The sequence below is a fragment of the Cygnus atratus genome, chromosome 1 (genome assembly GCF_013377495.2).
Source record: "Cygnus atratus isolate AKBS03 ecotype Queensland, Australia chromosome 1, CAtr_DNAZoo_HiC_assembly, whole genome shotgun sequence".
Lineage (NCBI taxonomy): Eukaryota > Metazoa > Chordata > Aves > Anseriformes > Anatidae > Cygnus > Cygnus atratus.
This window is the reverse complement of record NC_066362.1, coordinates 127,804,178-127,827,876: the sequence shown is the minus strand read 5'-3', so window position 1 is coordinate 127,827,876 and position 23,699 is coordinate 127,804,178. Positions and strand designations below refer to the sequence as shown.

General features: G+C 41.5%; 1 protein-coding gene across 3 annotated transcripts in view; it reads left to right on the top strand.

Moving 5' to 3' along the window:
* REPS2 (RALBP1 associated Eps domain containing 2) overlaps nucleotides 1-23,326 on the top strand; it is a 95,076-nt gene extending 71,750 nt beyond the window's left edge. For 2 of the 3 annotated variants that reach the window (XM_035542123.1, XM_035542122.1), the window contains exons 14-18: nucleotides 2,833-2,897; nucleotides 14,244-14,327; nucleotides 16,459-16,604; nucleotides 18,688-18,793; nucleotides 20,422-23,326. In XM_035542123.1, the coding sequence (XP_035398016.1) occupies nucleotides 2,833-2,897; nucleotides 14,244-14,327; nucleotides 16,459-16,604; nucleotides 18,688-18,793; nucleotides 20,422-20,490 (470 nt within the window). In that variant the 3' untranslated portion in view covers nucleotides 20,491-23,326. The remainder of the gene's footprint in view (nucleotides 1-2,832; nucleotides 2,898-14,243; nucleotides 14,328-16,458; nucleotides 16,605-18,687; nucleotides 18,794-20,421) is intronic. The other variant, XM_035542124.2, reaches the window with a different exon arrangement.
* The last annotated feature ends 373 nt before the right edge of the window (nucleotides 23,327-23,699 follow it).

Below are 23,699 nucleotides of genomic sequence, written 5' to 3'. Positions count from 1 at the left end.
GCTAAATTAATGTATGGCCTATTTTGAAAGCTGATGATTTTTTTTTTTAATTTGACCATCTTACAGAAAAAAATATTTTTCCCTTTGGAATTTTGTTGGGAACAAATCCCAGGAGTCTTTTGGGGCTTCATGGTGTGGGGCTTTGCAACCACATCAGGATGTGCTTTTCCAGCCAAACCAGCACCTTACTGCGTAAAGAATTCCCTGCTGCTTTTCTAGGTGTACCAGTGCGTTGGAAGAGCTGGGGAGCAGGACAGTAGGTGCCATATCTCTAGAGCAGTGCTCAAGTTTGAGCCATTTCTCAATGGGCACAGCTTCTGTAGTACTGCTTTTGAGGGCCTGCTGAAGCGTAAGCCAGCAAATACGAAAAGAAGGGCTCTGGAGGGGGCTGCGTATGTGCAGCAGGGCCAGAGCAGCGGCTGGTGTCGGTGCCTGGGGCTTTGCCTTTCAGACCCTCATGCTTGTGGCTGCAGCACACTCCATAGCATCATGCTTGGGCTCAGCAGGAGGTCTGCGTGGCTCGTGCTCCTGGCCTCAGCCACAACACTGAAGCTGCTGAGCGAGCAGAGATCATCTCCTTGCAGCAACAACCACTGGTGGTGGCAGGAAGGTGAGGTGCCCGCAGATACTTCCAGCGAGCATTGCAGCGAGGCTCCCCCAAGTTTTCCTGAAGATAAACATATCTCATTGAGTACATGTGCTTGTCTGCTGTTGAAGCGTGCAGCTGATTGACATACAGAGCACTTGTGTTTGAGTTAGATTGTGTTTTCAAATATTGTTATTAGCTGTAATTGCCAAAGCCAGTGCTCAGATAAATGAAATAACAATCTGAAGTTCCGTAGAAGAAGGGAAGCCTTCATAGTCCACTGTTCAATTCTGAAGATTAGTTGCATGGAAAAGATGGAGAATGTCGTGGAGAGGACATCGTGCTAGTATTGAAGTGACCTTATAAACGGAGCTAATTAACACAAGGGAGAGGATTGCAATCACTCAAATATTTTTTTTTTCAGATTTCTCATATGCCTGTAAGTATGTTAATGGCTCCCTTAACCTAGGTTGGGTTTTAATTGTCTGCTCTTTGGCACTGTCTGCAGTGATACTAGGCTTCATTCTGATTCAAGAGGTGATGATACAGAAGATGTAAAAAACAACATTATAAGCCTCTTTGGAGCTGTATATCTGTATAGTCAATACGACTGTTCTCAATAATTTCACCCACACATTTTTACTCTCATGTTGCTGACTTAATGGTTAATATTTTTTGTCTTTGAATTTTCAACCATGAAGAGATTTTTAGGCTTGGTGTATAAAATATGTAAATGGCTAAGCTGTAACAAGGCTCATAATGGTCTTTGTGGCTTTCTAAAATATGCATAGGAATAAAAAGTGTATAAATGTAATTGCTTAGCATTATTGTGGTAAAAGGCATTTCTAAGTTTAATATTGCATTTTTTGGGCTATACAAATAACCAACAGTGCAACTTGGACTATCTCATCTCTTTAGCAGTACAAGTGCTGAGCACTCAATGCGACAGGAACCTAGGAAGGGTAACCCACCTAAGGAGTCCTATCAGTCCTTGTTGATGTCTCCGTATTAGCCTTGCCCTCTTCTCTGCAGCTGCCTTTGGAAAACCTCATCTCTCCTGTAGTTGTGTCCCATGATTGGGTTTAGGTATTTTAAAGAAACAGAGAAGTACAGCAGCGGGACCTATGTGATTGTTACCCTCCCTTTATGCTAGCTCAAGATAAAAGATGAAGTTATGTTATGCTAAAGGGGCCTGAACTGACTATTAGGGTTTGTCTTCGTCCCCTTATTTCTCTTCTTCCCTCCAAAATACCACCAGTGAGTAGTAACATGCAGACACAACACATAAAGAAAGTGATTTCTTTGGTGTTTGTTTAGGCTTTTGTATTTCTAATACCAAGGCAGATTTTTTTCTTTACAGGCTGTGCTCTATTATGTAGTGTGTTGTATCTGGAGTGAACTGAGGACCACAAAAATGATCAGAGGGCTGGAACACCTCTCCTACAAAGAAAGGCTGAGAGCTGGGGTTGTTCAGCCTGGAGAAGAGAAGGCTCCAGGGAGACCTTATTTTGGCCTTCCAATAAGTAAAGGGGGGTTATAAGAAAGATGGGGAGAGACTTTTTAGTAGGGTCGGTAGTGATAGAACAAGGAGTAATGGCTGTAACCTTAAAAGAGAGTGGATTTACATTAGATTTAAGGAAGAAATTCTTTAATATGATGGTGGTGAGGCACTGGAAGAGGCTGCCCGGAGAAGCTGTGGATGCCCCGTCCCTGGAGGTGTTCAAGGCCAGGCTGGATGGGGCTTTGGGCAGCCTGGTCTGGTGGGAGGTGTCCCTGCCCAGGGCAGGGGCATTGGAACTGGGCGATCTTTAAGGACCCCGCCAGCCCAAACTGTTCTGCGATTCTATGATTTTAATATCTATATTAAATACTAAGCCCTACTTTCTTAAAAAAAGGCAATGATGTTAAGGAAAAAAGAACAAAGTACTAAGGATAAGTATATGCCCTTTCTGTTGTTAACTAGAATTGGATTGCTTTAGCTACAGCTTTTGTGGCTGACTGGCTTCCATCTCTGCTTTTTATCATAACATTGTGGTTTTTTACAGCAATTAAATCACTGCTCATTTTATGGAATGGTAAGCACTGGAGAAAGTTATTTCAAACAGAGTTTGCTCAATAAAGATCAAGTATGGTTTCTGTTATTAAAATGTTGAATACTGCCTCATCACAATGAATTATCATGGAAATAAAATCTGGTTTTATTTGTAATTAAGTGAATGTGTTTGTTTTTCTTTCTCCCTGTTCAGCTGTGAGGTCTGGCTGGCTGCCCCCACCGCCACCTGCACTGCCCCCTCGACCTTCTGTATCTCAGGTACGGGCAGAGTTTGAACATTTTGCTGTGCATTATTTGCTTAGTTGTGTTGCTGGCGTGGACATCATAGCCATTCTTACTTCCAAGTTAGTGCAACTCCACAGTTTGCTCTGCAGTTCTGTACATGTCCTTCATCGGTCTGTCAAGCCAGCGTGTTGTAGTGTCAAATTACAGGCTAATTAAATCTCTTTGTAGTGGAGCTGACATGCACCCACTAGACAAAGCTGTAAATTGAAAGCTAGTAAGGCTGGTCTACTAATAAGAGTTTGATGCCTGAAAGGCATGGGCTTGATACCTGCTATTTGCTTCTCAAACATCAAATGCTCGGAGGGCATCTGTTAAGGGAGCTATAGCATGTAAGAGCTTCACCCATGGGTCTGAAAAACAATGCTGAGAGGAATTCAGTCCCGTGCTAGTTATGTTATTAAGTTTGAAACCATTACTGGTGCATTTCTTTTGTTTTGCTTTCTAGGTGATTTTTGTTTGTATTTAGAGCATCAGACAATCACAGCCCAATGCAAATTGATGAACTTGTGCATGTCTGCATCCAGATACTGCTTCATATTTTAGGCAGTGTTATGTTGTTGGCTCTGTTAAGTCTTAGGCAGCAGTATGCTTCACATATTACTCCTTTAGGTGAGGTGTTTAATAGAAGACAGGGCCATGGCGGAGCTAACAGCCCATTACATGTAAAAACTTGGCAAGGCACTTTCTTTGGGCCAGAAACAGTCATCACATGAGTTTTGGAACTACTCACACGAGACTGCTGGTGAACACCTCCTGCTGCACTGTGCTTATGATGGAAATGATAAAGGCCTTGCTGCTACCCCCAGCTGTACCAGCAGCTCATTACTCTCTTCCTTGCCCTAGCCCCTTTTAGCTGAGCACAGCTAGTTTTTGCCTTGAGGACTGCAGGGCACTCTGGTTGGAACTTGCGTGCTTCCCCCAAGACAGTGTGGCATAGCCATACTGCTAATACGACGTGCTCCTCAGTGCACCCATCACATTTCTGCTTTGTCTGGTATTCCCTGGAGAGCATCCTGAACCAACTGCTTGTATCCTACACTGTGTCACCTGTGGTACAGGACCTTTCTCGATCCACTTCTCTCCAATACAAAAGTCTGGTTTCTGAATAAATAAACAAATAAATAGAGCAGTTTACATGTCTAGTCATTATTGAATATATAGCTGGTGCTTTGCTTACATGCATCGCTTACATTTACTCATTTCTGATGACTTAAAAAGGTACTTAATCAAATATCTCCTCAAAATATTCTTGTTTTGACCCAGCAAAACTATACATAAAGCCAGTTCTTGAAAATGTAATAAACTTCATGTTTGTTACATCCTGCTTTATTTATCTCTAAATGTTCCTTTCTGTGACAAAAGTAATAGAAAGTAGGAAAGTATGTGTGGTGGGGTCATAATTCAGTTTAGCTGACCCTTACAAATAGCATGTAAGCAATAGTAAGCATATGGATTACATTAGTCCAATGGGGCCCTTGGTTTAAAGAGCATGAAGTAGGAGGGAAGATCTGCTTTCAAAACAGAGGATCAAAATCTGAAGAAAAACCATGATGCTGAAATTACACATTCAGCTTTTCCTGTTTCTGAATTTACCAAACTCTTCTTGAATTTCTATTTTAACTTACTTTTCAACAGTGTTATTGAAAATCCTATTTTATTGCCTTAACATTTTGTTATATGCCTGCAGCTAGGTACTGCCAATGATAAATAAAGCTTGGAAATGAAGCAAGGCCCACATACTTCAGGGGCTGTGCACCATTTATTTATGTTTGTGGTGTGGTTGTTTTGGCTCAGGTTTGGAAATTAGTTGATGGAAGAGGAGAGGGAAACAATTTTTTCTGAGGACTACAGTTTTGTATGGATGGTTGAGGAGCAGCATGGACCTGTTGGCTCTTCAGAGCAAGATTAAAGGGCTCATGGGATGTGCAAGCCGAAGTGTATAAAAGAGAGGTACCAAGGGATAGGTAGTACATTTCAATGGAGCAGAAGACTTCCCGTGAGCTTAATCAATAGCAATAGAGAAATGGCGTCTTGACTTTGGTCAATGGTTGTTGTTTTTAGTAAAATTTGTTTCAACTTTTCAGAAGGCATTATTTTTCCTGTCAGACTCTCTGAGGTAATCAAGCTCAGCAAGTTACTGAAACACTGGTTAGTCACAGCGTGCCAAATGTCTCCAGTCATATCAAAACCTTCTTAAATTATGTCTGCATCCAGCTCTGCCTCCACAGCGCAGCCAGCTGAATAATGGGGGGGAAGGGCTGGATCACTGGGTGAGAGTAGCACAAGCAGAAGCTTAGAGATACTAGTGTTGTGGCATTGACTCTGTAGCTCAGTGGGTACACAAACTTACTGTGAGAGGCTCGGATCTTGTGATCCTGTGATAAATTGACCAGTTCACAGGGAAATAGCAGCGGGGCTGGCTTCGCTGGTCTGGGTTGCTGCTGCCAGCCCACACTGTTTCACACCTTTGCTAAGGTGTGAAACACCACAAACTATACCCAGGTTATCCTGAGACCTTTCACCAGACATTTCTTTAAGGGAGAGAGCTTTCCTCTGAAGTCCCTGAGGTGACTGCATAAGATTAATAAATAAAGATGGGTAAAAGACAAGTTTACGTAGTGTGGAGAGGTACTGCAACAGATCATTATACCTGATTTATGATCTTCTAATTCAAATTCCAACTCATATCTCTCTGCTCTGCAAGCTGTTTTGAATTGATGTTTCCAGTATGATGTTGTGAAATGTGGTATGAAATGCTTTATTAGAATCCTCGATTCATGTTGCTTTTCTATTGGGGGAAAAAAAATCAGGTTTTGCCTAAATTCTGTGAAGGACACTTGGAACGACCTTGTATGGAAGCAGGCTCATACAAAGGCTAGAGTTTTGTTTTGGTTAATACCTTATTCTGAAGTGTTTTCCTTTTACTACTGTGTATGTGCCTGTGTGTAACTTAACTGACACCTTCTGTAATCCCTAGTAGCACGTCTTACACTTAGCAAATCTGTAGTAGCTGCTTGGTTTTCAGAATAATTTTATTTGTATCAGTTTTCCTTCATCTTCAGATTATAAACAATATGCTGCAAGCTATTGAACAGCCTTTGAACACTGGCAATGTCCTATACCTACCTCTCTTGTTCACTTCCCATGGCATGCTATAGTTATGGCTTTTCTGGTCTTGTTTTTTTGAGGCACAAATTTTCAGGGGTTTTGGACTCTCCAGGTGATGGTATGTAAACCAGACAACCTACAGCTTGTTGAAATATCCTATATATATATATATATATTTTTTTTTTTTCCTGGGCTTGTAGGGGACTGGATTCAGTGGCCCCGGACTTGATCCTGTGTTCCTAACTTAATGGAACACAAGTCATCAATTAAACACAAGTCATCGAGGAGAAATGAAATAAGTGGTCCCAGAACTTTTGTGCTGATCCAGGGTGTACACAGAATATCAGTGTAACTTTTAGAGGTGCTAAGAATTGTGATAGGAAGCCAGCAGCACACATGGCTGATTTTCAGTGGCACAAATTTCAAACAGGAAATAACTTTGGGTGCTCATGAATAACATTCCTCTGGAGCTGAGCTGGAACCGAACATGTGTATGCACATCTCGTATAAGCCTCTATTATTATTTTTTTTCTAATGGAAAACAAAATAATACTTTTTACTGTTGGCTTTTAAGCCTACAGAAGCCATTTATTGCTGCTGCTTACTATGGAAGATTTAGTGACATATTTACGTTAATAGGAATTATGGATGAACACTGAAGAGCAAATATAGGTTTAGGATTTTTTCCAACATAGCTCACTATCTGCAACGTTGCCCAGTTAGATCAACACTCCTTTATTTGAGTTACTCTATTTCAGTACCTTCCTGTCCTTTAATGGGGTATCCTGCTTGTGCTATATAAGGGGATTTGAAAACAGCGGGACTGGAAGAAAACCCTGTATATCTTGGCTGAAAAATCTGATGTTCTTAGTCTTTTTTCACAGCGTCTAAATTTTAAGCCTGTTGGTTTTGTAAATTAGCGCTGATTTGTGCTGGATTTTTATTTCCTAGAGACCTTGGAACCTGTTTTCCCCACTGGTTCCATGCTGGTAGTTTTGATGGGCACTGAAAACAATTACAGACTAAGGCAAAGTGGTCAAGTGAAGTTGGAGTAGATAGGCAGTTGTTAGGATAGTCAAATTGAAGTATCCTGATCACTTTGCAGCTCTGAAGATTAAAATCTCCCTGTGTTATATGAGCTCAGAGTTAAGCTGTCAGTTTAGTGGCCATTGTTAGCATTAGTTATTATTTATTTGGTGAAATCACGGAAACAAAGTGCTGTGAGGGATGATAGGTGGGTCACCCTTCCCAGTTACAAGCACCTGGCTCTGTTGGAAAGCTGAGATAATATTCTTCTTAATATATCGAATGTTCCGCTCTCAAAGTGTTACTTGATACTTCATAATTCCTTGAAGCCCTTTGGCCATTCATCATCAAGACTCGCAAGTGAAAACTGGGACCCAGTTCAAGAAATGTGTCTGTAACAGCAAATTAAGCGTGCCCATGCTGATCTGCGGCACCGAGGCTGAGGGGTGGGGAGGGGAGAGGCTCCCATCCATCCTGCTGAGACTTCTCGTTCTCCTGCGTGCGATGGCCACGTGCCGGCTCCGTGCTGGGAGCTGGTCCTGAGATCTCCCCTCTGCCAAAGTCTAACTTTGCCTAATTAAAATTGGGAGTCCTGACAGGCTGATCTGGGTATATCCCCCTTGGGTCTTGAATTTTTTCCCCCCTCTTTGACTGGAACAACCCATATTGCTGGTTCCCAGGTTGCCTCGTATTGTCTTAGCTTTTTGTATGGCATCTGGGTAAAGCCTGAGTTGTATAGAGGATGAGAGAGGGTTTGGTGAGAGGGTTCAGGATTGTTTGGAGAAAATGTTCAGCCAACTGAAGTGCCTTCTTACTGCAAAATTATGTGAGGAATTTCAAGTGCTGGCAGGACACCTGGACCTTTATGGGAAGGAACTTTTTTGTTATAGAAGAAAGAAAGAAAAAAAGGATTTTGCTTTTGGCAGCCTGCAATTCATGTACATGATTGTATTCTCCCAGGCAACCATATTATATTAAACCAAAGGAATACTCTTTTAGCTTGCATTTACAACTGCTGTGCAAGAAAATGGTGGGGGGTTTTGATCATCTTTGCAGTTTTGGCCGCAGATTAACATATGTTGTATAATCGGTGCATTAGGTACTGAAGAAGCCTCTAAATAATAAAACTGAAAGTCTTCTGTAACATGAAAGACTTTGCCATCTGCCGCTTAATATAATACAAACGGATTATCCTCTTTTGTCGTGAAAATTATATATTAAGTCTGAAACGGCCAGACAAAGTAAATTATGGTTTAAGAAGTGGTTGAAACTAGCACAGTTAGAATTGAATTTGGGGAGTAGTTGATGGATGCCATAAAATCCTTTCTAAAGAGGTTTCTGGGAGAGCGGAAGTAGGGCAAGTATCTTAATTAAAACGTGTTGTAGTAATTTTTGAACGTGGATTCACATTTATTGTAAAAACAACAACAAAACAAGCCAAGAATCCAGTGCCTGTATCTGTAGTGGAAGGCACATACCTCCTTTCTAGCTTATGTTAATCTGGTTTTGTAGAAGTGGAGTATTAAAACAGATTGCTAATGCTTCCATCTGGGTCCTATTCTTTCCTTGCGAATGGGCTGAATGCTGCAGCAATTTGTTTGTATTTACTGCCTTTTTCCTAAACCTTATCGCCAGCCCTCAGATAGCTCAGGGAGAGAAAAAGCTTATCAAAACTTCAGAGCTGCACAGTGCTGAGGAAGCAGTCAGCACACTGAGACCCTGGCAGCTTGTTGCATTTGCATCCCTATGGGTTTTCTCTCTGTCTTATCGTTTTCAGTTTCTGTAACAAGCAATAAAAAGAATTGATGATTCAGTGTTGGGTAGACTAGACTCACAAAAACTGGAATTGAGACATCTTGACTTCTTCGGAATTGCCATTAAGCACAAAAATAAAAATGTTTAGAAAGAGGAAAAATACCTCTTAAATGAACTTACGTAGAGATGATAGAAGATTGCAGTGAGCGCATACTGAGCGTTAAACATATTTAGTATCCTACTTTTTTATACAGATAAGCTCTTCTCAATACTTTCTGCAAAGCTAAGTAGCGGCACTGTATAGGTAATTATTATGGGCTATTCCAATGAATGCACACTGATAATTTCATTTCTGTGAGTGGTGCTATTGACTACAATGGAACTATTTCCATGTGTAAAGTTAGCCTGGAGCATAAGCGTAGATGAGTCTGAATTGTGGGGAAGACTGAACATATACTTAACTCTTGCTAAAAGGCACTCAGGTAACAAAAATACGAAAGCTCCATGAAGACTTTCTATTCTGGGAGACCGGTTATGGATTGTCTTGAGAAGCGGGTATGAAGTCTACATATAACCCAGCCTTGTTAAGCAAAAGAAACGGAAATGTAAGCAAAAAACAGTTTTAAAATAATGCTTTCTCTTACAGTTATGAAAATCTTTCATCTGATGCTTTCAAAGCACTTAGTGCTTAAGTGAGCATTACATACTCTTTTAGAAAGGTCCTGTTAAGTATTGTCACATGGAGCAGTTAGAAGACTATGAATGGCTGCTCCAGGATCAGACCATGAGGTAGTGAACATTTGCAATTCCTAATACTCACCCTAATGATGAGGAGTTGTCCGTCCTAATGCTCAATATCGGTCATAGGCCATGGCTTGGTCTCTGGCTGAGGCCATTCTACAGAGACTTTGTTGACCATTTTAATCTTCTGCTAGAAAGAATGAGGAGGATAAGACTTAGAAAATGCAAGAATGGGGGAATATATGAGTGGGGGAAAAGGAGATACAACCTATTAATATCTGGATGTTGGTCTTTGCAAAGGGAAGCTCTTCAGGAGATTTGGAAGAAGACTCTGTGTTGCTCTTTTCTGTGATCACATACTCTTCTTCCCATAATCGAGATATTCTCAGGCCTGGTCTGGAAATTATCTTTTGCATTACTGGTATTGCACACGAGTGGGATTTTCTTTACCCAGCTGCTATAACCCTGGATGTGGACCCAGCCATATCAACACTTCCTATGTCAGCAGCTTGCTCCATTCTGTGGCCATGAGTGAGACACTTCCATCTGAGCACCTTCACCCTATTGTAACTGAATTTTCCCTTGGAAGACCATATTCCATAAGCAGTATAATCTCTCTGGGTAGACAAGACTTTAGAAACCTGAATTATTTAATGCACCGCTGAAGAATTTTAAACAATAATGTAACAGTGAGAAGTTTCCAAGACATGGAAAAACTTTAAGGCATTCATTACTGTGATGGAGGGAGGCAGTTTATTGCTGTGTTTCTGAATGAGAAATGAATTGCCCAAATACTATATTAAGCATGGTATAAAAACAGCAAAAAAATAAAGGGAACCCACCTTAATGGATCCTGATGGATCACCTTTTCCTTACACCCTACTATAAGAGCTCAGATTGGAGTATCTTGGAACCAGTCTCACTTGACCTGTCACCAGAAGGCTACAGAGACTGGCTTTCACCCTGTGTCCAAATCAGTGAAGGAGAGGAAATCTGTGAGGAATCCCTCGCCAAAACAAAAACCAGGAGTTAGATGCCATTGTCAGTGCCATGTTTTGTCCAAAATTGTTGGACTGTTTCCCTGCAGAGGACTAAGCTTCCTCCTTTGGAATATTCTCTGTCTTCTCTCAGTAGTCAGTGAGGCAGGAGTTAACACTCTGCAAGGAGAAAGTTCAGGCTCCCAAATCTTGTATTGCAGTTGGAAATCTCCCATGTCTGCTTGGAGGACTTTCTCCTTTAAAATGTGTGTGGGGAAGAACCAGCTTGCAAACATATTTGTAAAGCATCTCAAACCTCGCCTAGGGGACTTTGTTGGGTTGTTGAATCAGCAAACCTTCTTTGCATTGGTGCAAGTTGCAGTTACACAAAATATTTCTGCCTGGGTTAAGTGGTGTCAGTCTCTGAACAAAATCCACTGCAGCAGCATAATGATATTTTTTATGCTCAGACACTTGTGTCAGAGGCCCATCACTTTGAGGGCTGGGGACTTTTCCATAGGTGGGAGCTCAGCTCTGCCAGCCAGTCATTAATGTGTGGACCCAGCTTCTGCGTGACCAGCAAACGAGACGCTCCAAAGCACTGAGGCTTACCTTGCCCAGCACCTGCTGTCTGCACACCTCGCGGGGCAGGATCAGTCTGCAGGCTCTGAATAATATGGACAGCTATTTTTTGGTGTTCTCGAAGCCAAACACTCAGAAATGGCCTGTTCCACGTGCCACTAGGTGGCACTTGAGGGACGTGGCAGTCGCTTGGTTTTATTCATTATGCATGAGCTGCATCACCAGAACTAGTTCTTTTTTAAAATTTTTTGGTCAAATGTACTTATGTATTTATTTTTACCATCTGCCTTCTCCAGCCAGCCCCTGCCCTGCTGCCTGCTGAGCTTTGCACACCAGCCTGCGTGCAGTCCTCGTGCCAGCCCGGTGGTCCAGCCACTGCTCTGCAGACCAGGAGCTGCCAGAGCTGCTAGGCTGACAGCCACATCGCAGCACTCAGCTGCTGAAAAAAATATAGATGTTGTATCGTTGGGAACTGCCTTATCAAACAGCTGAAAATTTTGAAAACTTGCCCTTTTGGCATCAGTACTCCAATTTATATTTGCTCTCACCAGAACAAAAAGTTTACTCTTTTTTTCTCCTTTCAGCTTTCTGCAGGTTAAAATAATGTTCTCCTGCAGTGAGGCCAATTTTTAAAATCAGTTTTTCTGCAGCAGTTTTTGCTTTTTTTCACTTTTTTTTTTTCCCTCCAGGTCCTTTATCTTATTCTAACTTTAATTTTCATTCATATTTGCAATTGACATTGTAGAGTACATCTCTGTTTAGTTACTTCTACACTGCTTGAACAGTTGGTTTTTGAAAGCTGCATTTTATCTACACATGAAAGGAGACCAAACCTCTGTTATTTTTTTCCATGCTGTAGAATAAAGCGCTGTATTCTTGCTTCTGATGCAAGGTTTAATATAGACTCCAATAAGAGTGTGAGCACCAGAAGCTGCCTGTCTGGCCAGGTTAGGGGGATGTCTGGTGCCCCCAGTCCAAGGAAGGTCATTCAGAGCTGGTTCTCACATGTCCTTGTCATCGCACTGCGTTTTGCAGCAAAGCTATACCATGAGGGCTTCATAGTGTACATATTACACGGCTCTCTGAAAGACTGTGTTTACTCTTGCTGCCCCTAAATGAGTGATTTATCAAAGTGATGTGATTTGGGACCAAATTTATTGTGTGGCTCTGTTGGGTATTTGAGCTTTGCTATCCCCAAATCATTCATGAAAGCCCCATAGATCTTCCCCTGCTGCTGTTAACAGTGCTCAGACCCTTGATTTCTTTCAGATATATAAAAAGTGGTTGTACAAATCAGAGAGGTTATGGGCTATTCACATTACTGATAAAGAAATGCTATGTTACATTAAATGCATTTTTAAAGGTCTTTGATTTGTGTAGACAGAAAAAAAAAAGATTGCTTTTTCCATTTTACTCTCCTATTTGTACCAGAAATCAACAGATATAAAAGAAGCTCTTCAATCCGTGAAAAAAGGTTTGCAGAATTGAAATGTTAGTATCTAATAGCTATTTGAAATCCAAATACTTAAGATATTAATATTCAAATGCTACTGGAAAGTCACAGTGTGTTTATTTTTATTATACCATCAGATAACACTACAGATGTAGCACACTTGGAAGAGGGGGAGAGATCTTGTCAGCCAAGACACATTTTCCTCCTCTCCAGATGAATTTCACATGCATTTAAAAAAAAAAAAAAAAAAATCACAAATCTCACTCCTCTGTGTAAAAGTTCAACATTGTACAGTTGAAGAGGAGCAGTAACCTGACAGAACTGCTTTTCCCCTGCAGCCTTCTGTAGAGCTCTTACTGGTTTTGTTACAAAAGAAATGGAAGTGCTATGGGGGGGGGGGGGGGGGAAGTCCTTCCTTTTAAAATATACCAAGTTGTGTCCATTCTGTCATTTTTTAACCTGTGGTTAAGCCCTGTGAAACTTGTGACCACTCCACAACTTGATGTGTCTAGGCAGAAGCCTCCTGGCAAGAGCAAATTTGGTTCTTCAGTGTGTGACAGGTTATTATTTTGGCTAAAATCTTGGCCCCTTTAAAGTCTGAGGTTTGCCTTGAAATTTTTATTTTTAAACCCAAGCTTTCACCTGGGTAGAAGCGAGCCTTTTTTGAGGAGCGAGCAGGATGGCAGGCTGCCTGTCCTGCCTGGGGGCCGTTGTCAGCTTGGCTCCGACTTGACAGGAGCTGGGAAAGAGGAGAGGAGGCAGCCTGCGAGTGCCAAGTGCCCTCAGCCTCCCTGCTGCTGCCTGCTTTCCCCGTCTTCAAAAGGCAGCTGATGCTTTCTAGACAGAAAACAGCCGTGCCCTGCTTACACCGTGTTTGCTGTAGCATGCCCGGGGACAGGCAGCTCCGAACCCCGGTGCCCTCCCGTAGCAGATGTGCTGTGCCGCGTCCTGCTGGGGCAAATCAAAAGGTGCTGGAGGATCTCAGGACAAGATCCTCCAAGGCAAAGCCAAGGGTTAGCCCTCTCTGCTGATTTTCTCTTGTGTCAGATGTGCCAGGGGGAGGGTGTTGTGGTTTGCTGAAGTGTAGACCTGTGTTTTGAGTGTTCTGCTTGGTTTCTGTTCGAAACAGAAGGGGGAAAGAAGGGAAGAAGATTGTTTGGCTTCTTTTATGACCTGTATTTTGAGTACCTTTACTGGAATTTTTGGTATAATTCATACTTTCTCACTCCAGCCTTGCCAGCTTCAAAGACAGAGGCTTATTCCAATGAATTTTCATCAGTTTCAGGAGATGATAAGGTGACAGGGCGCAACCAAGGTCTTTCCAGTTTTATCCACCCCACCTTGCTTTTTTTCTTAGAGCGCTTAGGCCGTAAGGATAGCTCTAGAAGAAACTCTGGTTACCAGGTCGTTTATATTCGGAGACGTGATTCCTAACTTTTCACAGAAAAACTTTTCTCTTGTTTTCCTAGCACAATAAAATGCAAGAAAATAGTTTCATTAAAAGTCTCGAAAACACATCTGTCATCCATTCAGCTGTCATCCTAGACCTCTATTTCTCCTACTGTTGAATTGTTAAAGTAACCTTTCTTTTGTGTATAATGTTTCCTATCATTGATGTTATTGTATGTGACTGCTAGTCACTTTCTGGGTGTCGCAGTGACTGATTTGTTGTTACAGACAGAGCAGGTATCCGAGGTTGAATTACACCCTCAGATGAATAGACCCCCGTCACAGGCAGAAGAAAACAGCTCAGCAAAAAAGGTGAGACCTGCATATGTTGTGCCATTGTTGAGTGATTTGCCCTCATCAACAAATGTAGTTGTTTCAAGTTTTAAAGCAATTAAACCGGGGGTTAGAGTTACGTTTTTACACGTTTGCTTTCTCGGGAGGTCAAGACGCTAGAGAGAACTGGGATGGTGCGTGACATCAGCTCCAATAAATCATTAAGAAGGCTTTTAGTACACACACATCAATGCATGTGCTTTAAGAAAGGCAGCTTACCATTTGTTTCAAATCAACAGGGGCCTTAAGGGACACAAAAAAAGAGTTTGATTGTACTTGACCCCTGTCTCACTGTAATCCTTCCAAGTTGTGATGCGGTTCTTACTTCCAGTTATTAAGGGTTTGGTTTTGATGTAAACACACCTGTTTGCTATGAGGTCAGGATCTGCTTCTAAATGTACATAGAATGGGGGAGATTTGCTCAAAACATTTGCTTAAGATGTATGATTTCTGACTTCTTTCTGTGTGAACACATACTTTGTATGCAGCAATCACTGAAGGTGCAGTGGCACTCTTCACAGAGCCTGGCTTATGGATAGAGCGGCCCTGGCAATGTCTGTGAGTGTTTCCCTGCTCCATGGCAAGGTTGTTGGCACAGTGCTGACTCCCTTTTGAAGGGCTGGTGCAACAACAGCCAGCCAAAGAGGGGTCTGTTTTTAGGTATTGGGTATTTCTTCCAGTACTGTGCTTGAAATGGAAGAGGGATTACTCCTATGGATTTTGTAGTGTTTTGGCAGTTTAAGTTCAACTGGGATTGCGCATTTGGAATCCCACCAGTTTGTAGGTGTTGAATGCATACACAAGTACCTTACCTGCATTGTGAGTTTGCAGGGAGCTGTAGGCTTTCAGAACACAGTATTATCTGAGACCTATGCAGTGCTGATGTCCTGATTAAAAACAATTTAAAATATTAGAAGGTCTTTTAAAGTCATGGCAGAAGTGTTTTTAATGTCTAAACCCCTTGTCTCCTTATAATTCTAATTCCTCTAATAATTTTAATCCTTCTAATTCTAACCGTTGATGGTCTTCAGTTTTTTTCATACTGTGTCAGTCATAGTAGCCTCTTCTGCTGAGTCAGGCTGTTTACTACAGTTCTTTTTCTTACGATTGCTCGGTCATTAAATGCTTCCTTGTTTAATTTTTTTCTTGTTTTATTAACAGTTGGCCAAAATAGTGACCCAGTAGTACAAATAGTCTGACCCAGTAACATACACTCTGCAAGTGATAGTAAAATTTGATCTCCGGTCTTGACTGTGACACTAAATGTGTAACCTTTGTCATATCACTTCAGTGTTTCGAGTCTTAACTTTCCCATTCATGAAATGGGGCAGTAATAGTTCTGTCACTTGTAGAAGAGACCTAATAAAATGCACTGAAAGTCACGCATTTATATTTCAGTATTAAAACAGATATAAAACATTAAAACCACTTCACATTGCAAAAGGAAGGATGTCTTAATTTAAAAGAATGAAAACACTTCTTCATTAAAGGCATTAAGACTTTTTGTTTTACCTGCAGACCAGACTCTCTTTTCGACGTAACTTATCAAGAGAAATAACCAAACTTCTACACTTTCAACATGTTAATTTTGCATGGGTGATTTTAAACGTGTGTCTTTCTAAGCTTGTTTCTGTGTTGCTTCATGTTAGAGAGTAGGGGATGAGAAGAGAGGGGCTGTGTGCCAGGCGGGTAAGGGACTGAGGTAGAAGCTGTGATGCAAGTGATTGATCCTTACCAACTGTGATAATAATTAAAAATAAGTCTTACTGTGGTCCTAATGTTTCTGAGCCAACTGGGGGCTAGTACATCCGTTCATATTCCTTCCTCAAGTGCAGACCTATACAATCCAGTTCTGAGGAGCCTGTCATCCAGGTGAAGACAAAATGCTAACCTAATTGTTTCATTCGTTAAGGGGTTGTAGGAGTTATTGTTTCTTCGAACAAAGTCAAAAACCCGCGAGACTATTACCAAATTTAAATTAAGCCCTGTACCACTTTAAATTATGAAACCTTAGGCCAGATGTCAGCAATTTCTGTGTCACAAGCACTCCCCAGCCTAGTGACTGGACACATATGGCCTGACTTAACTTTGCTGTGCTTCTCCCTTGCAGGAGGTTGTTCTCGTTCAGCCGCCCTCCAAACCCGCCCGCAGGAAGCTTCGGACGGAGGCGCAGGGGCTGGAGACCCCCGAGCTTTCTCCCACTATAAACGTGACTTCTTCCTTGCCAGCAGTCAAGCCTCACCTCCCAGTCCAAAAGTAAACAACTTGTACCACGCGTGCCAAACTGCACCATGAAATCTGATGTGGCAGGGTTTGCTCTTTGCATAATTCTGTGCTTAATAGTTCTGGTTTTGGGAATACTTCACAAGATGCAGGTCTCTGAAATCTACATCTGTCCAGTCCAATGCAGGATAAGTTCATAGTGACGATAAGTCAGTAAACCTCTTGAAAAGGTACTGCTTTGTCCTGCCTCTGCACCTAGTAGACATGTCTGAAGAGCAAGCCTTGCTGTTCAATTAGCATCTCTATCACCACTCCTTTTAGCTCTGTGGGTGTGTGTTTTTGCACAAATCTTTGCACAAATCTTCTGGAATTTTGCTCATTCGTTTGGATAGATAGAACCAATTCAATGCCCAGGAAACTGAGTCATGAAATGCTTGATATTGGTCATACCCATGTGATATTTCTTCATCACAAGGAAGGTTAGGAATGAGCTTGCCACTGGTATAAGCCATAGACCACTTGTGACAATCCAATAATTGCCAAACCCAACATGTGTTGTTTGTTCTCATAAATACAGCTGTTGAAGCTGTCAGCATCAAAGACCTGTAGGATTTCGGTATATGTTTATTTAATAGCAGTGCTGAAGGGGCTGTACAAATAGTAAGTGAAGGTACTGGAAGCTCTTTTGGGTCTATACATCTCCCTCAGCCGAAACAATGTGCAAACATTATAGCCTGCCTTCACCCAAAGCCTTGCAAAGACATCTGGTTCAATCTGAAACAAAACCAAGATGCCCAAATCAGTTGGGCAGTTCTTGGCAAACTGTTTGTCAACAGACTGAATCTTGGCTGCATAAATGGAGATTAGAATAAATCATAAGACTCCTATGATGCCCTTAAAGTGCTATTTTATGCTTTGGGAGTGCATATTCCATAGTGGTTCAAAGAACAGATAATAGCATTTGTTAACATCTCAACTTAATCCTGTCTTGTCTGTATCTTTCCTGAAATGTTTAAATGACCATGGGGTTGTAATTCCTTGTTTGTTTGCTTTTTTTTTTCCCTGTAATTATTACTTTATAGTCTATGGAGTGTGGTTTGAAGCAAAAACTGACAGTTCACTGGAAGATAATAGCATAAAGACCAGACTATGTTGTGAAGCAGACTCTCGCAAAGATCAGTGTCGTCAGCTCTGTTAAGAGAAAGAGCTAATGGGGACTGTGTACCATTATGGACCTTATTTGAATAGGACATCTGGTTTAGGTTAAATTTGTCACTAAATAGCTTTTGATGCCTCACGTAAAACTTTAAAATAATGTATGTGAAAAAGGGCTTGGATATCCAGCCAGTATTTTCTATATTTTTTTCCTTTTATTCTCTCGCTACCTCTGTCTCTTAGAGCAGTTGGTCCTTATGTACTAAGTTGGCACTTTTTGTACCCATCTGCCTGACTGCAGTTTCCTCCACACCAATCACCATGGGCTGTGGAGTCATAATAATAAGAGATAAATCTTTTATTTAAGCAGCAAAAGAGATGAGGCAATTTCATAAGTCATTTGCCTGTTTGTGTTTGTGACATCAGGTGGTTTCAGTGAAAGTGACTGTTTTGAAAAAGAAAATTAATCTTTTTTTTTTTAAGTGAAGCAATATCAGAATCAGCAGTGCCTTGAAAAATCTGAGACAGCATTTTCATGCAGATGTCGTTTCTTTCTGAATAGAATGATTTTTATATTTTCTTTTAGCCACTCCTGAATTTTAAATTCTACAAGTGTCTGAAAACAGCTGAAGGACAGATACTGCAATAAGTACAGCTATGCAAGGATTATTCTTAAGCTGAATCCAACTGCAGTGATTTTAAAATCATTGAGACAGCCTAAAATGTTTCTGTCATTCAGATTAACAAGCATGGCCATTTTACTTTCAAATAGCCCACCTGATTCAGTCATCTTATTTTAGTGTTAGGTTTTTCCTTTCATAAATGTGTAGTTTGTACCTTGTCTTTGAAATGTAGTCCAGTGCGTATAGAGTATAGATGCACAAAATGGGTGGCTGGTCTTCTGGCATCAGCCACCATTGAGGCTCTTAATTGAAATGTTTTGTATTTATCTGTCTGGCAGACCGTCTTCCAAGCAGAAAAGGGCTATTCAGACTGCTATACGAAAAAACAAAGAAGCCAATGCTGTGCTCGCCAGGTTGAACAGTGAGCTCCAGCAGCAGCTGAAGGTAAGGAACACACTGAAAATCAGTGACAAAGCTCCCTGCAGTCAGTTTCTGGAAGAGAATAACTACACTGTATGTGTGGCTAGAATGAGAAAAGTTACAACCTGTGTGTGTACAGCTCCATTGGCAAGTCTGAAGGAGGAATCTTGTCTTTCTGAAAAGTTTGGGTAATCTGATGGTATCACCCGGTGCAGAAGAGCAACTCAAGGTGTAGCTTTCTTGTCTGCTGATCAGTTGTGCTACATAGCTGTCTTCTGGTGTACATGGACTGGCTAAGCCATGCTCTTTTTGTGAACATCTAATATTGATTTTTAGTGTTGTCTGTTGACTTGTCTTTAAACACGTTCTCAAGGAGCTACTTTCTTATAAATACCAGTTCTGTTTTTGTGTTGTCTCAGTTCAAAGATAGTACCAACTTCAGCTTTTCATCTGCTACAGCTTTTTCTTCCTAGCATATTATGAACACGCTTGTCTGAAAAGGGAGGTGAACCCTCAGTTGCACTTTTTCTCCAGTCAAGATGAAAGTCTGTTTATGTTCAACTTAATATATATTATTTTTTAACTAGCTTTCAGGGATCTCCGAAGAGTAATGCAGAGTGGATGCTCTGTTCTGAAATCATTGCAAAATATAGGACAGTGATTGGAATAAGCATGGAGATGAAAGCTTTTGATGACAGCACATTGCCATCATTAGTTAGTTCAGTGTAGCTATAGTCTGATTTTCTTCCATATGCTATCTTCAGTGTGCTTAATTTCCAGTCCCTTCACAAAATAGACCTCTGGTATTCCCTGCATTTTACCTGCAGGACCATGGAAAGATGGAGAGATTTAAGTTCATAGAAGAGCAGAAAACTGAACTTGTCCTTCAGGTCGTATTGCTGCCTGGAAACTTTCTGCTGAAGCAGGGCCTTGTTCTTACAGAAACCAGCAGACATTATGGGCATGTCTCAGGCTCCGTGAGCTTGCCCTGACACGGGGGGAGCACAGGGTGGAGGCCTGCCCGCTGCTGAGGGCACCGAAGGCTTGGGGAATCAGCCCAGCTCTTCGATGGGACATCAGCAGGAGCCAGGCCTCAGAGCAGGGGCAGCCTCAAGACCAGGAGAGGCTTTCCCCAAATCCCAGATCCCCAAAGCCGTTACAGTCAGTTTCTGCCCCAGGCTGATGTTCTCCCTGCCAGGGCTGCCAAAGAGGCAGACTGCAAAGCCCATTTCATCTCAGAGTGGCCAGATCTTGTACATTTGCAAATGAAAGAGTTTGGTTGTAGGAACCAAAAATTCTCAGAAAGTAGTTTTGAGGGAAATGCGATTTGAAAATAAACTGGTTAGTTTTCTTTGGTAAAAGTGCTGAATTCCAGCTGTTTCTCTGCATCCCAAGCCATTCCACTGGCTGATGTAGGACCGCTCCTCTCTGTGATTGCCTGAGCAAGTAGTTGAACCTCCATGTCGCCCTGCTACAGAGACTGCTGTGGGGGGTGGCTGTGTGGTAATGTTTCAGGACAGCAAGGAGAGTTACTGAAACAGCAGAGCCCCAAGCCCCTGGGCAGCTCAGCACCAGTGGTTTGCCCTTCAGTGGTGCAGTGTGGTGCGTGCAAGTGCCAAAAAAGTTAGGGCACATCTCTCTGCATCCTCCAGGAGGTCCACAAGGAGCGAATTGCCTTGGAAACGCAGCTGGAGCAGCTACGTCCCGTAACCGTCTTGTGACCCCCGGCGGGGCGTGCAGCAGCAGCAGAGCTCATGCATCAAGAGCCTTGCTACGACTGTGGCGCGGAGCAGCTGCGCAGAGCATCTGCCGAGGTGACTGCAGTGAGGTGACAGGCTTGTCGCGTCTCCTCTGCACCCTACCATGCCTGCTTGCCTTTGCAGATGAAGAAGGTACAGAAAGCAAATACCAAACTGTCGGATATTTCTGCCTGGGAGGGGGGTGTCTGCCCTCTTCCCTCCCTTTTCCCAGCCTGACATGTAAATGCGGTCTACCACTGAAATGAGTAACCTAAGAGTATTTTATTTATGTAAAAAATTCCCGATTTATACATATTCTTGCAACACTTCCTGGCCTGGTTCTTGAGAGGTACATCATTCCAGAAGTCTTGCTTAAATTTAAAACTCATCCTTTGAGATGGGTTCCTGGTTGATACCGATTCCTGTAAGATGGTAGAGACCTGTGGATTGAACGTACAAGAGGAGTAAAAGTCACCAGACATACAGTCTCTATCAGCAATCACGTGTAAGATAATTATTTTCTTAGCACTGTTTATTATTCAATCACGGATGTATTTTAATGTTAGAGAACTTGTATTTTATAAGTCACATATCATAAGAGAGAACAGTAAAAAATATTAAAATTGTATTATTTTGGAAATTACAAAAAAAATACTGTTTTTGAGCTATAACTCTTTCCTATCACCAATGTTTGATCACTTGCTTGCGATTGCCAGTGTCTCTGCATAACTTTTTTTTTTAAACCAACAGCATATTTCTAACAAGGTGTTAAAAATGCATTCCAGGCATTTTTGTAAAAGCCGTTCTAAGTATATTTATATTAGTCTGCTTTGTTGTCTTAATGGCTGCTGATTTGTGTTAAGGATGTGTACAAGAACTGTATTTCCAATAGAAGCAAGATAGCAAAACTGCTACATATGAAGTTATAAAACGTTTGAAGGAAATAATTGCCTTCTAAAGCATGCTTTCATTAAGGTTCCTTTGCACCTCACTGGAGATGACATTGATAGGATGAAGCTGCTAATGCTCATCTGTTTTTCCAAGTGAAGAAGCACAAATTATTATTATTATTATTTTTTTTTTTACCTGGGTCTGGTCCAAAGCCAACTGAACTCTGTGGGATTTTTTTCCGTGGAGGCAGTGGTCATTGGCTTCGGTCTCAGTTCTTGCAATGGAAGCTGTCTAAGCAACGTTGCTTTATTTCTTGGGCCAATACTGTTATGCTGGACAACCTCAGACATACTATCACCCCTGCTCCCTTCATGGGTATGATGGTTGCTTCACTGCTGGGAAAGTTCACCTACTTGTTATCCATCTTAAACATGATGCTGCATGTTTCGTATCCCATTGTATCCTGTTGCTCAATGACCTGAGTATACACCTTGCAAAAACTGTGCAGCAGGGTTTTTTGTTGTTGTTTTTTGATTATTTTTACCATTTTTTGTCTGATGCCTCCTCACAGTAGCTTTAGGACGTCTCTGGGGTAGAGAGGAAGGAGAAATAGGTTTAAAATAGCTAGTTGGCCTCCATTCAGGCTGTGTCATGGCATGGCTGCAGTGAGGTATCAGAGGACGTGGAAGCAGCCAAAAGTTTTGTTGGGAGATAAGTAAGAATGACATCAACAGGAATGTTTAAAGTGTTGAGGAAACGGGTTACTTTCGCTGAAAGGGATATGGATGTGGGATATGGATCCAGAGGTCTAAAGGTGAAAAGAAGCATTTGCAGAATTGTTAACAAAAATCTGTTTTTGTAATGCACTGCTTTCAATTCATCTAAATGTCGCTGTGTGAACGAGCAACAGCCATTTCTCTGGATTTGGAACTTTTTTTTGTGTGACTGTTGGCGTAGCTGGAGTCAGATGATCATTCTTCATCAATGACAAAATGTGAAAGCTGCAAACTTCCAGGAAGCTGCAGAAGAGCTACTGTCCTTGTGCTATCAGTGGTGCTGGTCAGAAGTTATCGTCATTTATTTCATATGTTCTTAACACTGAGTCGTTCCTGAGTTTTTAAGGATGTTAAGTGCTCTTTCTCTCTTTGCTTTTTAGTTCTTGCATTGTCATTTGGTTAATAAACATCTGCTACTCAATTGGAAATAATCATCTGGCACCTTTTGTTTTTTCTATGTGATTTTTAAGGAATGCTTTTCAATGATTACAAAGAAATATGCATGTTGTGATTTTAAGGCAGAGTGACTTTCTTATGTTTGATGGAAGACCACACTAGAGGAAGACCCTGTTTATTTCACTCAGGTTATTCATTGAATAGATGGCGTTCAAAGAAAGAGTGGAAAAGTCTGTTCTGTGTGTCCTTTTCAGATGTTTCCTTTTTAAGGTACAGGTGTTCGTTCAACCTAAAATACCTGGTTACCAACAAAGAAATGCTTAGTTGTTAGTCTACCACTGGAGTTAATAAATTTAAAATGTAACTATCACTGAGGTTGCACTTTGAGGGGTGTAATCAAATTCCATACTTAGCTTCAAGGCCTAGAAAGTGAGTTAATTTGTAATCTGTTTGGTGTATTATTGGCTATGATGATGATACTAAATCAAGACATTCAAGGAGAAGTGCTGTGTTATACATATCCTGCATGAAATTGTTCTTCTGTATGTCTCAGTACTTAAGCATTTGTGCATATCCCATCCAAAATGATAAAGTGTCTGCTCTTGGGAAGCGGTTACCATTTTGAGAAGGAGAGGAGAAAGCATAAGGAAGCTCTGTTTCTGGCAGATGCTCCATGTGGCCGTGTACATGGCTACTATTAACAGAGCTGACAGGTCAAAATTCACATCTAAATCCAGTATTTAGAGATTTTGTCCAAAAAAAAAAAAAATCATTGGGAAAAAAATGTGGGTACAGAGAAATCATCACTTCTTGATGATTCTTTTCACTCTTGAAGAGACTTTACTTTGTGGAACTTCAGATGGGAGCAACTAGGTTGCTTCTAGACCTGAGGCAGAACATCTGGCAGAAGGAGATTCCTCAAAGTTTAGGGCACTTTTGTGGGCTCAGGGAGACTGATCAACTTTAAGCCCCTGACGTGCCTGGCCCAGAACAGCAACTAAGACCTGGGAGCCCAACCAGGAAGCAAGAACAGTATCCCATGCACCAAGTCTTGCTTTCCTTGATTCACAGTTTCTGCAAGCATTTGTGCAGAGCAGAGCATCTCCAGCAAGGAATAGTAACTGGGGA